General features: G+C 42.5%; 1 protein-coding gene across 5 annotated transcripts in view; it reads left to right on the top strand.

Moving 5' to 3' along the window:
• The first annotated feature begins 3,647 nt into the window (after positions 1-3,647).
• Positions 3,648-10,478, top strand: part of RIMBP2 (RIMS binding protein 2) — a 294,528-nt gene continuing 287,697 nt past the window's right edge. For 2 of the 5 annotated variants that reach the window (XM_059713433.1, XM_059713434.1), the window contains exons 1-2: positions 3,650-3,857; positions 8,138-8,272. In XM_059713433.1, the coding sequence (XP_059569416.1) occupies positions 8,168-8,272 (105 nt within the window). In that variant the 5' untranslated portion in view covers positions 3,650-3,857; positions 8,138-8,167. Of the gene's footprint in view, positions 3,858-8,137; positions 8,273-10,478 lie in introns of all 5 variants that reach the window. The other 3 variants (XM_059713435.1, XM_059713432.1, XM_019486666.2) reach the window with 3 other exon arrangements.

Below are 10,478 nucleotides of genomic sequence, written 5' to 3'. Positions count from 1 at the left end.
AGTGGTGTAAAGTGGGGATGATAGGTCTTGGGAAGCCTCCACTCCATAGTCTTGCCAAGACATATATGTTAAAGGTCTTGCTGACTAGACCTCTGACACATACACCATGATCCAGAGGATCCACGGTTGCCTCCTGTACTCTGTTGGTCACGTGACATTGTCCTTTGCTCCCTGATTTGATTGACAAAACTTTTTTTAAAAAGAAGTTAATAATTTACTTCTGTTTTGGAGTATTCCCAGGCATTGTGACTAGTGAATGCTAGTTGTTTCATTATTCATTAGTAGCAAATTAGCATGACCCCCAAGAAGTGGAGGCCACCTCACTGGGAAAGTTTACTCACAAATACTCTCTCATTCCCCCATCATTTGACTTGTTCCAGCCATGAGGTTTTCAAAAGTGATTAATGTCAGCCCAACTTTGCTCTCAGTAAAGACAAAAGTAAAAATTTAATGTACTCCAGCGGGAAGATATAAATTATGGCCAGTGTACTGCTGTTAGAAATCTAAACCCACCTGTGTACCACTCAGAACTGGACTGGAGAGATGTGAAGGAAGCTTCTAATATGAAACTTTTATAAAGTAGACCACTTAAGCTAGAATGTCTTTTCTAGAGCTGAACAAAGTTTGGCATTTCTGTCTAAGAGGAAATCATAACTTTATGAAAAGTTTTGTTAAAACACCTTTTCTAATTAAAATTTTTGAAACCGCTCCAGTTTTCCCTTTAGTTGCCTATTAGGGGTGTGTGAAGCGGGTCCTATTCGATTTGGATTCGGCCCAAATCAGGGATAGTGCTTCAATTCGTTGATTTAGATCACTGTCCCTGATTCGATTCGGTCAAATCTGAATCTGAAGATTTGATGCTGATTAGGAGAATCAGCGATTTGGACATAGACACAGCTTAAATCTTTTTTCTACATAACTCGAGGTTGTGAATAGTGCAATGCTGGGGTGGCTGGAGCATCCCACAGGAGTGGGGGGGGGGGCCCTTCATGTGCTCGGTGGTGAACCTGGAAGTAGACCGGACCACTTCGGGTCCACTGGGGAGTGTGTGGGGGCCCACCACGGCCCCCTGACTCAGCAATCAGCCACAGGGGGACCCCGGTTGCCCCCCCCAGATCCAGGAGGCACCAGTCGCTGAGCTGGGGAGGTGTGGGTGGGGGCCCCCATGCACTCTCTGGCAGACCCGGAAGTGGACCAGAAGTGCTTCTGATCCACTTCCGGGTCTGCTGCTGAGCATGCTGGGGACACCCCCCCCCCGCACTTTTGTGGGATGCTCCATGCACCCCAGCATTGCAGCATTCACGAGCCGCCTGCTACCTAGAGGTATGTAGAAAAAACATTTAAAGCTGTCTCTATGTCCAAATCACCAAATCTCTCCGAATCGATTCAGAGGGTTCCGATTCAATTCAGAGAGATTAAAAGGTTCTTTGATTTGATTCGGATTTGGAGATTTGGCCACCGAATTGGGCCGAATCTCTGCCAAATTGAATCGGGGACCGGAGTTTCGCACAGCCCTAGTGCCTATCTTGTCAGCCATGTGGAGTTTGGTTATGAATTGCTATGTACTCACTGGGATCTTATTGAATATTGGGGCCTCACTTTGCTTACTGGGTTTGCAGAAACCAATTAACTAGTCATTCTAGAAAAAAGTGTTTAATCTGCTCCATGCCAGTGCTATGTTTGGTGTTGCTATTTCAGTGAATCCAGCTTTGGCCTTGAGGTGCAAAGTATGCCCTAACAGTGCTGTAGTATTCTTGGCACAGGCAAGTTGAATTTCTGGTGAAAATTCTGATTTGTCAGCATCTCAGGTGAAAGAGCTAAATTCTGCTGTCTTTACCTAATCAACAGTGCCATTAATTTTCATGATAGTTCTGAGTGAGTGAGGATTTCAGGATGTGAACTGATTTCTAATACAGATTTTTTTAAAGGATTTACATAATTGAATGTCACGAGTTTAGGTTGATACTCTGGAATGAGCTAGGTTAAATGTAATAAACATGCAGAAAGATTATAAGCATTAACAAAAAATGCAAATGACTACGATTAGTTTGGTTTAAAATAGACAAGAAACCTCCACATCCCAGAAATAAATGTTACCCAACTGTTGTTTTTTGTTTTTTTTAAATAAATATCACACAGCTGCAACATAAAGTTTAAAACAAGAGACTAATCTAAATTAGGGCAAATGCAGATTTTTTGAGCATGGGTGCGCAGCCTTATTTAGACCTTATGTTAACAAGAAATAGATTTTATAAAAACTCTGGCTGTTTCTAGTTGAAATAAGATTGTGTTTAATCTTGCCTTTTATAGAGATAATTGCACATGGAGAATTCCTAAAAGGACATTATAAACTTGCCAAGAAAAACACTCCAGAGTTAGGAGATGCCAGCATTAAGGTTGCCTGATCAATGTTAGTTTAGCCACCTCGTACGGATTCATTATAATACAGTATTTAATTGAATGATTGCATTTTCTATGAGACCACAGTCTCATTGTGTACAGGGGATGGACAGTGCTCACTCAGCGAGCAGCTATTCAATTTTAATGTTTTCTCACTTTGGTTTCATGTGTGGGGCCCCCTTACCTTACTTTCTGCACACAAATCAGACCCCATTGTAAAGACTATTTATTTTCTCACGGGGAATCTCCTGGATTCCTATTAAATCTATCCTTTTTTCCTTCTCCCTCTAGTTTCCCTTCTCTCCTCTCATCACCCACATTTCCTCTCCTTAGGCTTCTCATCCAGTCTTACAGTTTCTAATTCTGTGCAATGGTCATGAGTAACTTGCTTTGAGCGTTCAGTCTCTGCTCCTAAGGTGATGATGTTTCGGTGTAGCATTCCAGATGTAAACTCATGCCAATGTAAAATTTTCTGTCTCTTTTGTATGGCATCAGCTATTGACTTCCAAATCTCTGAGCCACTGTCGCTCGGTGTGCGGATTCCATCTACCCTGGCTGGGCATTTGTAAAGATTGTAGTTTTTGATTAAGTGCTGCTTCTTGGACACCGCATTCACACAGTACATGAACAGTCACAGAAAACATTGATTTTTTTTTTCCAATTTCAATTTTTTTTGGTGAATGTTCATGTGTGAAATGAGCTTTTCATGAATATTTGCACTGGCAAAACTAAATTTGCATTTCCTTTTCCTAAAATACTTTTGAATGTGTTCTAGTATCTGAGCATATATTGAAATCTTTTTTTCCCAATATTCCCTCTATAGGTATAAACATGTAATTGTGTTGAATATAGCTCTGAAATTAATGGGCAAGCCCGAGTCAATCTCCATGCTCTTTGGATCAGGGCCTCATAGTACCCACCTGCAATAGTTAAGGTTGCGAAACAATTTCTATTTGAACCTGCTGTTGTCCATGTTTAATCTTCTGTTAAAGTAAAATTCAGCTTCCAAGCTAAAATTTTCCATTGCTGTTTTTGGTCATAGTTCTTTTTAATTAAAGATTTTTGCACAAACTTTATTGACTAGTTTTCTGAAATATGAGGGAGTGAAATAAATTGTGTTACTTTTTCCAACTTTGAAGAAATTGAAACTCCACTCTCCTCCCTCCCCCAGAAATAGCTCCAGCAAACCTCGCTGGAACCTGGCAATGTCATCATAAGCAATGTGTCTGTCTTTCTACCAGGACAAAAGCCCTTTGGCTCCCGTATCATCCACCACCACCACCACCGGAAGAACCACCATCAAAAGATTTCCCCTAAAGCAGAAAATACGTGCAGTCAACATAAAGGCCCTGCAGCTGCCAAATATTAACAACCCGTCTCAAGGCATAAAAGACCTGGAAATCCGACTGCTGCAAGTCGAGTGCGAGGAGCTCAAAAACCAACTGGGCTGCCTGAGGGTAAATATAAATTCATTTCTACTACTAAAGCCCAATTATTCTGGTGAACTATTAAACTGGAAAGGAGGATTATAAAGCCAGATAAATCAGAGTTGTTTCTTGGGGCTATGACGAAAGGTACAGACCCCGTCTTTTAGTGTTAGGCAGGGAGTTAGTTCTTTGCTGAGAGGTTTTTGTGACAGTAGTGCTGAGAGGCCCCACATGAAATTAAAAGCCCTTTATGCTAGGAGCTGCACAGATACATAGTGAGAGATGGACTCTGCCCCAAAGAACTTACTATCTATGTAGACATGACCAAGGGTCAGAGTCTCAGGGCAGGTCAGTGGCAGAGGCGCACTGTATAAACCATGTGTCCTCACTTCCAGGCCTGTGCCCTGTTCATGATGCCATTGGCAGGAGACCAACACTTTAGGCAGGCAGAAGGAAGCTGTTTGCTTTTCTATTTATGTAAAACCCTTTTCTGCTTTTTACTGACTGTGCACCTTGCACCTTGAGCATGAAGCTGTGGGGGAGGCAAAACATGCTGCTTGAAAACTAGTTTGGGGAGTAGGGGGCCTGGACAAACTCGCCTACTCCCTGTTTCACAGGGATGTGGGATGCTCTGTTCTGTTATTCTGCATGATGTAGCACCATATGTATGCTTGGCAGTTCACAGTCGAATAAGACAGCAAGGTCTTTGCTTGAGGAGGTTACAATCCAGTATAAATAGATAACACATTGATTGAGGATGCCATCAAATGATAAAACAGGAAGGACTCTTAGAACAGTGATGTTAAATTTTGCAGAAGCAGTAATGGAGGAGGCCCAAGAAGTGGATGGAAGGTGGCATGGCGTATCCAGAAAAATAAAGCCTGGATACTCAAAAGTCAAACATTCAGCATATATCTCAGAATATTCTCTTACATGTTGGGATTTTCTTGTTCCAAACCATCTAACTTTGGTCCCTCCCTTTCTCAAAAGCACCTTTATGCCATTGCCCTCAAGGTAAGGACTATAGTAGTATAGCAGAAAACATAGATATTCTGTCCTATCTCTCATTCTCTTATATACACAAATGCAGCCATAAATGCTGGGTCACAACTGCTTAATTTAAAATCAGCTGTGAATTCCAATTTGCATACGAACAACTCAGGGCAATGGTACTGCCACTTTTAGAGAGTGGGACATTTCTTTATTATGTCTGCAATTTCTTTTTATGCTGACCCAGTCTTCACACCTAGAAGCTAAGTGCCCTCATTTGTTCAAGATGGCAACATAAACCAAATCAAAGTGTTTCAAAACTCTGGGGAAGTGCAGATACAGCTTCGTATTTAAACAGGTGATGATTTTTAATACAGACTATAATACTGTGGTTAACTAAAGCAAAGGCAACAAAAGAAACGGAAGCCCCTTGACAGTAACTATTTTGCAAGCTTGGTCAAGGGCTACCTAAATTGAATTCACAACCCTTCTCGGTTGGCTTTTAGGTTCAAGCTTTCATTATAGTGATGTACTTGTCCTTTGGCTTGTTTGGTGTTTCTGTAGTTTTTAATTGGTGTTCTCTTAACAAATGGTTGCAAAACACTTCTCCAAATAATGCTCGATGAACAAACTGTCTGCTCTGCATTTCACAATCTGTCCTAAAATCAGTGATGTCGATACGCAGTCACACACTGTAGGACGCGGGGGGGGGTGCAATTATTTCAGCTGGAGGGCCGCTTAATGACTTTTGGTGAGCTGTTGAGGCAAGGGTAGCCCTGCCTCTTGACAGGTGCCCTGCCCCCTGATCGCCATCTTGGGACCAGGAGTCCCACTCCTAACTCCTGACCTTTGTGACCAGAAGTCCCCTTCTCGCCCCCCATCCCACCGCTTACCCCTGGAATACTCCTTTTGGGAGGGGAGTTTCCGATTTGGAACCAGAAAAAAACCAAAAACAAATCGTATACTAAAAATCAAACATCTACTATAACATATTTTAATTTTACTTAAAAAAATATTTTTGTACTGATTTACATGTGTTTGCATAGTGTATGTAGAGGTTATTGCATAATAGCCCAAAATAAAGTCTTACTCTTGTACAGTAACTCTGCACTTAACATCTGTTTTCATTGTTTCGTTATTATGTCGCTGATCTATTGGAGAACATACTCGTTTAAAGTCACGCAATGTTCGGTTATAACATTGTTTGGCCACCGCCTGCTAGTAGGTAACTACTTGGTGACGTGAGCCAAACGACACTCCCACTTCAGCGTGGCAGCCATTGTTGTTTACGTTGTGTTGGTACAAGTATTCCCTGAAGATCTCTAACTCGGTGTGATTGTATAAGTGATTTAAAACTTATACTTGTATTAAATGGTTTGTTTAAAATTATTTAAAATTTATACTGTATATGTATACAATGTCTTTTGTCTGGCAAAAAAAAAAATCCCTGGAACCTAACCCCCTTTATTTACATTAATTCTTATGCGGAAATTGGTTTTGCTTAACATTGTTTCACTTAGTCGCATTTTTCAAGAATGTAACTATGACCTTTAAGCGAGGAGTAGCTGTATATTGTGTGTGGGATTTATGAAGGGGTGTGGGTTTTATGGGGTGGGGGGGAGAGTATTTGTGTGGGTTTTATGTGGGAGTGTGTGGGGGTGGGTGTTTGTGGGTGGGGGGGAGAGTATTTGTGGGTCCTCCCCATGGCGCATGGTCCCTGCCACTGGTGGCAGCAGCAGCAGGCGGTGGGTCCTCAGGGCACTCCTGGCCTGCAGCAAGCAGAACCCCTGGTGGCACAATCTGGCTCAATCCCAGGAGCTGCACATGGTGGCATAGAGCTGGCTTGCTGGTGCATGCCTTCAAACCAGAGGGACTCCCAGCACTACAGGCGGGAGCCATGTGCCATTAGGCTGGGCTGTCTCCGTGCCTTCATGAGGGACTTCCAGTACTCTAGTAGGGAGCCGCACACGGAGGCATGGAGCCCACCTGGCCTGATGGCGCACAGAACGGGAGCCACAGGGAGTTGTGTGCCATCGGACCAGGTGGGCTCCTTGCCTCCACGTGCAGATCCCCACTGGAGTGCTGGAAGTCCCACGTGGAGGCACGGAGACGGCCCAGCCTGATGGTGCACAGCTCCTGCCTGCAGTGTGAAGAGCTCCACGTGCTTGCACAGAGCCAACCCGGTCCGGTTAGAAGGCATGCACCAGCAGGCTGGCTCCAGGCCACCAGTTGTAGCTCCTGTGATTCAGCTGGAGCTGTGCACCGCTGTGGGAATCTGCCTACAGTGGGCCAAAGACCTTAGGGCCTGCCACCTGCTGCTGCTGCTTCTGCTGGTGGCAGGGGCTGTGTGCCTTGGCAAGGGGACACATACCCACCTATAAGCCCCCCTCCTGCCCCTCCCTGCTGAAGGCAGGAGATAGCCTCCCCACTTATCAGCTGTCTAGTCATGTGCCATCATGCTCGGTGCTTCCACATGGGACACAGCTTTCAGAGGGGCCATGTGGTCTGGTGGTAATTGCTTTTTGGAGGGACCCTGCAGGCTGGAGAGAATGGCCTGGTAGGCTGGATGTGGCCCAAGGGCCATGTTTTGCCTGCCCCTGCTGTAGGAGGGATGATCCCTTCTACTAGGTTCAGAACACAGATTAAAGGTTGCTGAACCAGCCATCTTGTTTTATGTTTCTACATTTTCCTGCTCTTTTCTGTTTTGTTTTGCATTACTGAACTGAACCACAGCTTTCCCAAAGCTTTTCCTGGCAGCCTAACCAATTCCTGAATGCTGTCCTTCCATGTAGAGGAATCACAATCCCTAGCCTAATTAAATGGCCACTGCAAATTGAATCGCCCTCTTTAAGTAGAAGGCATTAGGGCATTAGAAGATCATTAGGAGGTTGAGCTACTTAGTCTGAAACAATGGATCAAGTTTTTAGGCGCCAGAAGCCTGTGATAGGGATGATCACTAAATTAAGCAAGGAAAACTTCCAATATTCTGTGCTTTCTGCATTTTTTTTATCAAACAATCTTTGTATCTTAAATGAAGGCTGTCCAGCTGCAAGACTGCCTATGATATAAAAGCAACTTGTGTGCATGTTACGTGCGTGTGTGTGTGTGTGTGTGTGTGTGTGTACGTGTGTGTGTGTGTAGTAGAAACACTTTTTCCCCTTTTCACTCCTAAATTTAATTATAGCTCAAATGTATAAATACTAATAGTTTGCGTTTGCTGATATTGCAGTTGATCTAGAAATTCAGAAGTGACACAATTGTACCTTACCCGTACTGTGTACTTAAAGAACTGCTTACTAAAGAAAACTTTCCTTCTGCAGGAAGGGCTAGTGGGTCAAAAACCAAGCGATATGGAGGATTTATTGAAACAGTCTCAGAAGGAGCTGTTGTGGCTTCAGAGGCAGCTGTCCTTCATCTCAACGGGAGGCCCTGCGTGTATTTTGTCAACTAGTAAGGTGAGTTCTTCCCTTGTTTTTTTTTTTTAAATCTTACTTTGTTGTGCTAAGGGGAATCTGAATAGTAGCAGCATATTGTCCTCTGACTTATGCCATTGTAACTCCATGGAGTTCAGTGAGGTTGCTTCTGAATTGGCTAGGTTAAATTAGAAGAATATCAGCCCTATGTATGTATTTTGATTAATGGTCTCAGTTTGTGGAAGGATTAAAAAAATGGCTATGAATATGAATGCAGGTGAATGTTTAGATAGCACTTTCCAGACTTATATTGCATAAGCGGCCGGGAGCTGAAACAGCCTTCTTCAGAATTGCCTCTCAGTACCTAGAATTGTAAAACTCTAATAGCAATGATGTTTCTTAGCATTTCATATTGACGCTTGGCAGAGCTCATCCTATAGAGTGCTAGATAAATAGTAAATTATTTACGTTAGTAGCGTTTTCATATCTTATGGCTCCAATAACTTGTTTTGTGGGTTCTTATCTAGCAGGAAGTAGAAAATTGACTACATTTTTTTTTTTTAAACTTTGGTTTATGTTTCTAAATGGTTACTGATCACAAAGGACATGTTTGTGATCAGTATTGTAGAACTGATCGGTTTTTATATGCATATGTAATTAATTATTTTAATACCCATAAAAATTCAAGGTTGTGGCAATTTGGAAAAGTAACACAAGATTATTTTTTGTAATATGTATCTTTATTACACAACAGATGTATACACCAGACAGTATATCACCGTTTACAGTTTTTAAAATAGGTTTGGTGTTAGCATTGAAGAATCATAGGGAAGTACGTCTGGAAGGGACCTCAGCAGGTCATCTAGTCTAGCCCCCAGGTCAAGGCAGGATCATCTCTGACTAAAAATCATCCCAAATAAAGTGCATGTCCAACCTGCTCTCAGCAGTTTGCAAGGATGGAAATTCTACAACTTTTCTGGGTAGGCTGTTATAATGTGTAACTACCTTCATAATGAAAAAGTTCATCCTAGTATCCCATCTAAACTTCCCCTGCTGCAAAGCAGGATTACTTTGTTCATATAATTAAAAACTTAGGGCACTTTTGGGTGGGTGGTGAGGCGGCGGCGGGAGGTGGTGCTTTAATTAGAGCGACTCTAAGAGCCGCTCTAATTAAAGCACTGCTGCTTCTCCTGTATCAGCATCCCCGCACTTAAAAAGTCTGCTGGGGGTGCTTGAACTAAAGGTCATTTGACGAGCTTTGATTGAAGTGTCCCTGCTACCATTTTTAAGCATGGGGGCTGGAGTGTGGCAATTGCTACTCTCCAGTCCACTTGATTAATTAAGTCTGCTCCAATGTGCTGGAATTCCAGTGCGTCAGGGCAGCCTCCATGTTCGTATATAGGTGCCCTAAAAACTGCAGTGTTTCCAATGCCTCTAACATGTTCTGCCAGTCTGAACTAGAGAGAGGTTCAATCCAAAATCTAAGATCCAGACATCTTCAGACTTTAAGGACATTCTCAACTGGATTCAGACTTCACAGCTGAAGAAAAAGAGAACCATCCGGAGAGCAACCCACCTTTGAGCACTGAGTAATTTAGCATTAGTATCTACATCTGACCCTCAATCCATTACTCAACCTAAATTTCAACTTGGCACATATCCTTTTATATAAGGATACCCATCTAAATATAAGCACTTTCTGGCAACCAAAGAAAAGACATGTGAAGGTAAGTGAGTTTTACTCACTTTAAATAACCTTGTTCATCTCTTACACATGGAAAGAGGACTAAAATATCATTCATGCTGTAGGTTTTTGTGTCTCCTATACCTACAAGACTAAACAGTGGTTATAGTTATTTATCTGAAGTAGCCCAGCAGCAAAGCTGTACTGCTTGAATTTGAAAATAGTGAGTTGAATTACTAATATATACACAGCTCATATTATAATTACATTTCATTTAAACATATAGAAACCTCAGAAGAAAATTCTCAAGCCAAACTTCAGAGACAGTTGGGTGCTGACTTCTTTTATGCTTCTGTGGCTGGGATTTTCAGTTCCTTTATCACAAAAATCTTAAAGTCTGAGAAGTCACCGGACACATGATGACTGCAATGATCCCCTAGTGAAAGAAAGGAGGATGAAATTCAGTGGGATTCGGGCCCTTAATTTTCTCAGACAAGACAAGAGCTGGGACTTGCAGAGTGTTATGCATGCTTGGTGCGTTGTATAACATGTGCACACAATTGC

This window comes from Alligator mississippiensis, chromosome 10, assembly GCF_030867095.1.
Source record: "Alligator mississippiensis isolate rAllMis1 chromosome 10, rAllMis1, whole genome shotgun sequence".
NCBI classification, from domain to species: Eukaryota; Metazoa; Chordata; order Crocodylia; family Alligatoridae; genus Alligator; species Alligator mississippiensis.
Note: the sequence above shows the minus strand (reverse complement) of the source record. Positions and strands in the feature narration are given on the sequence as shown.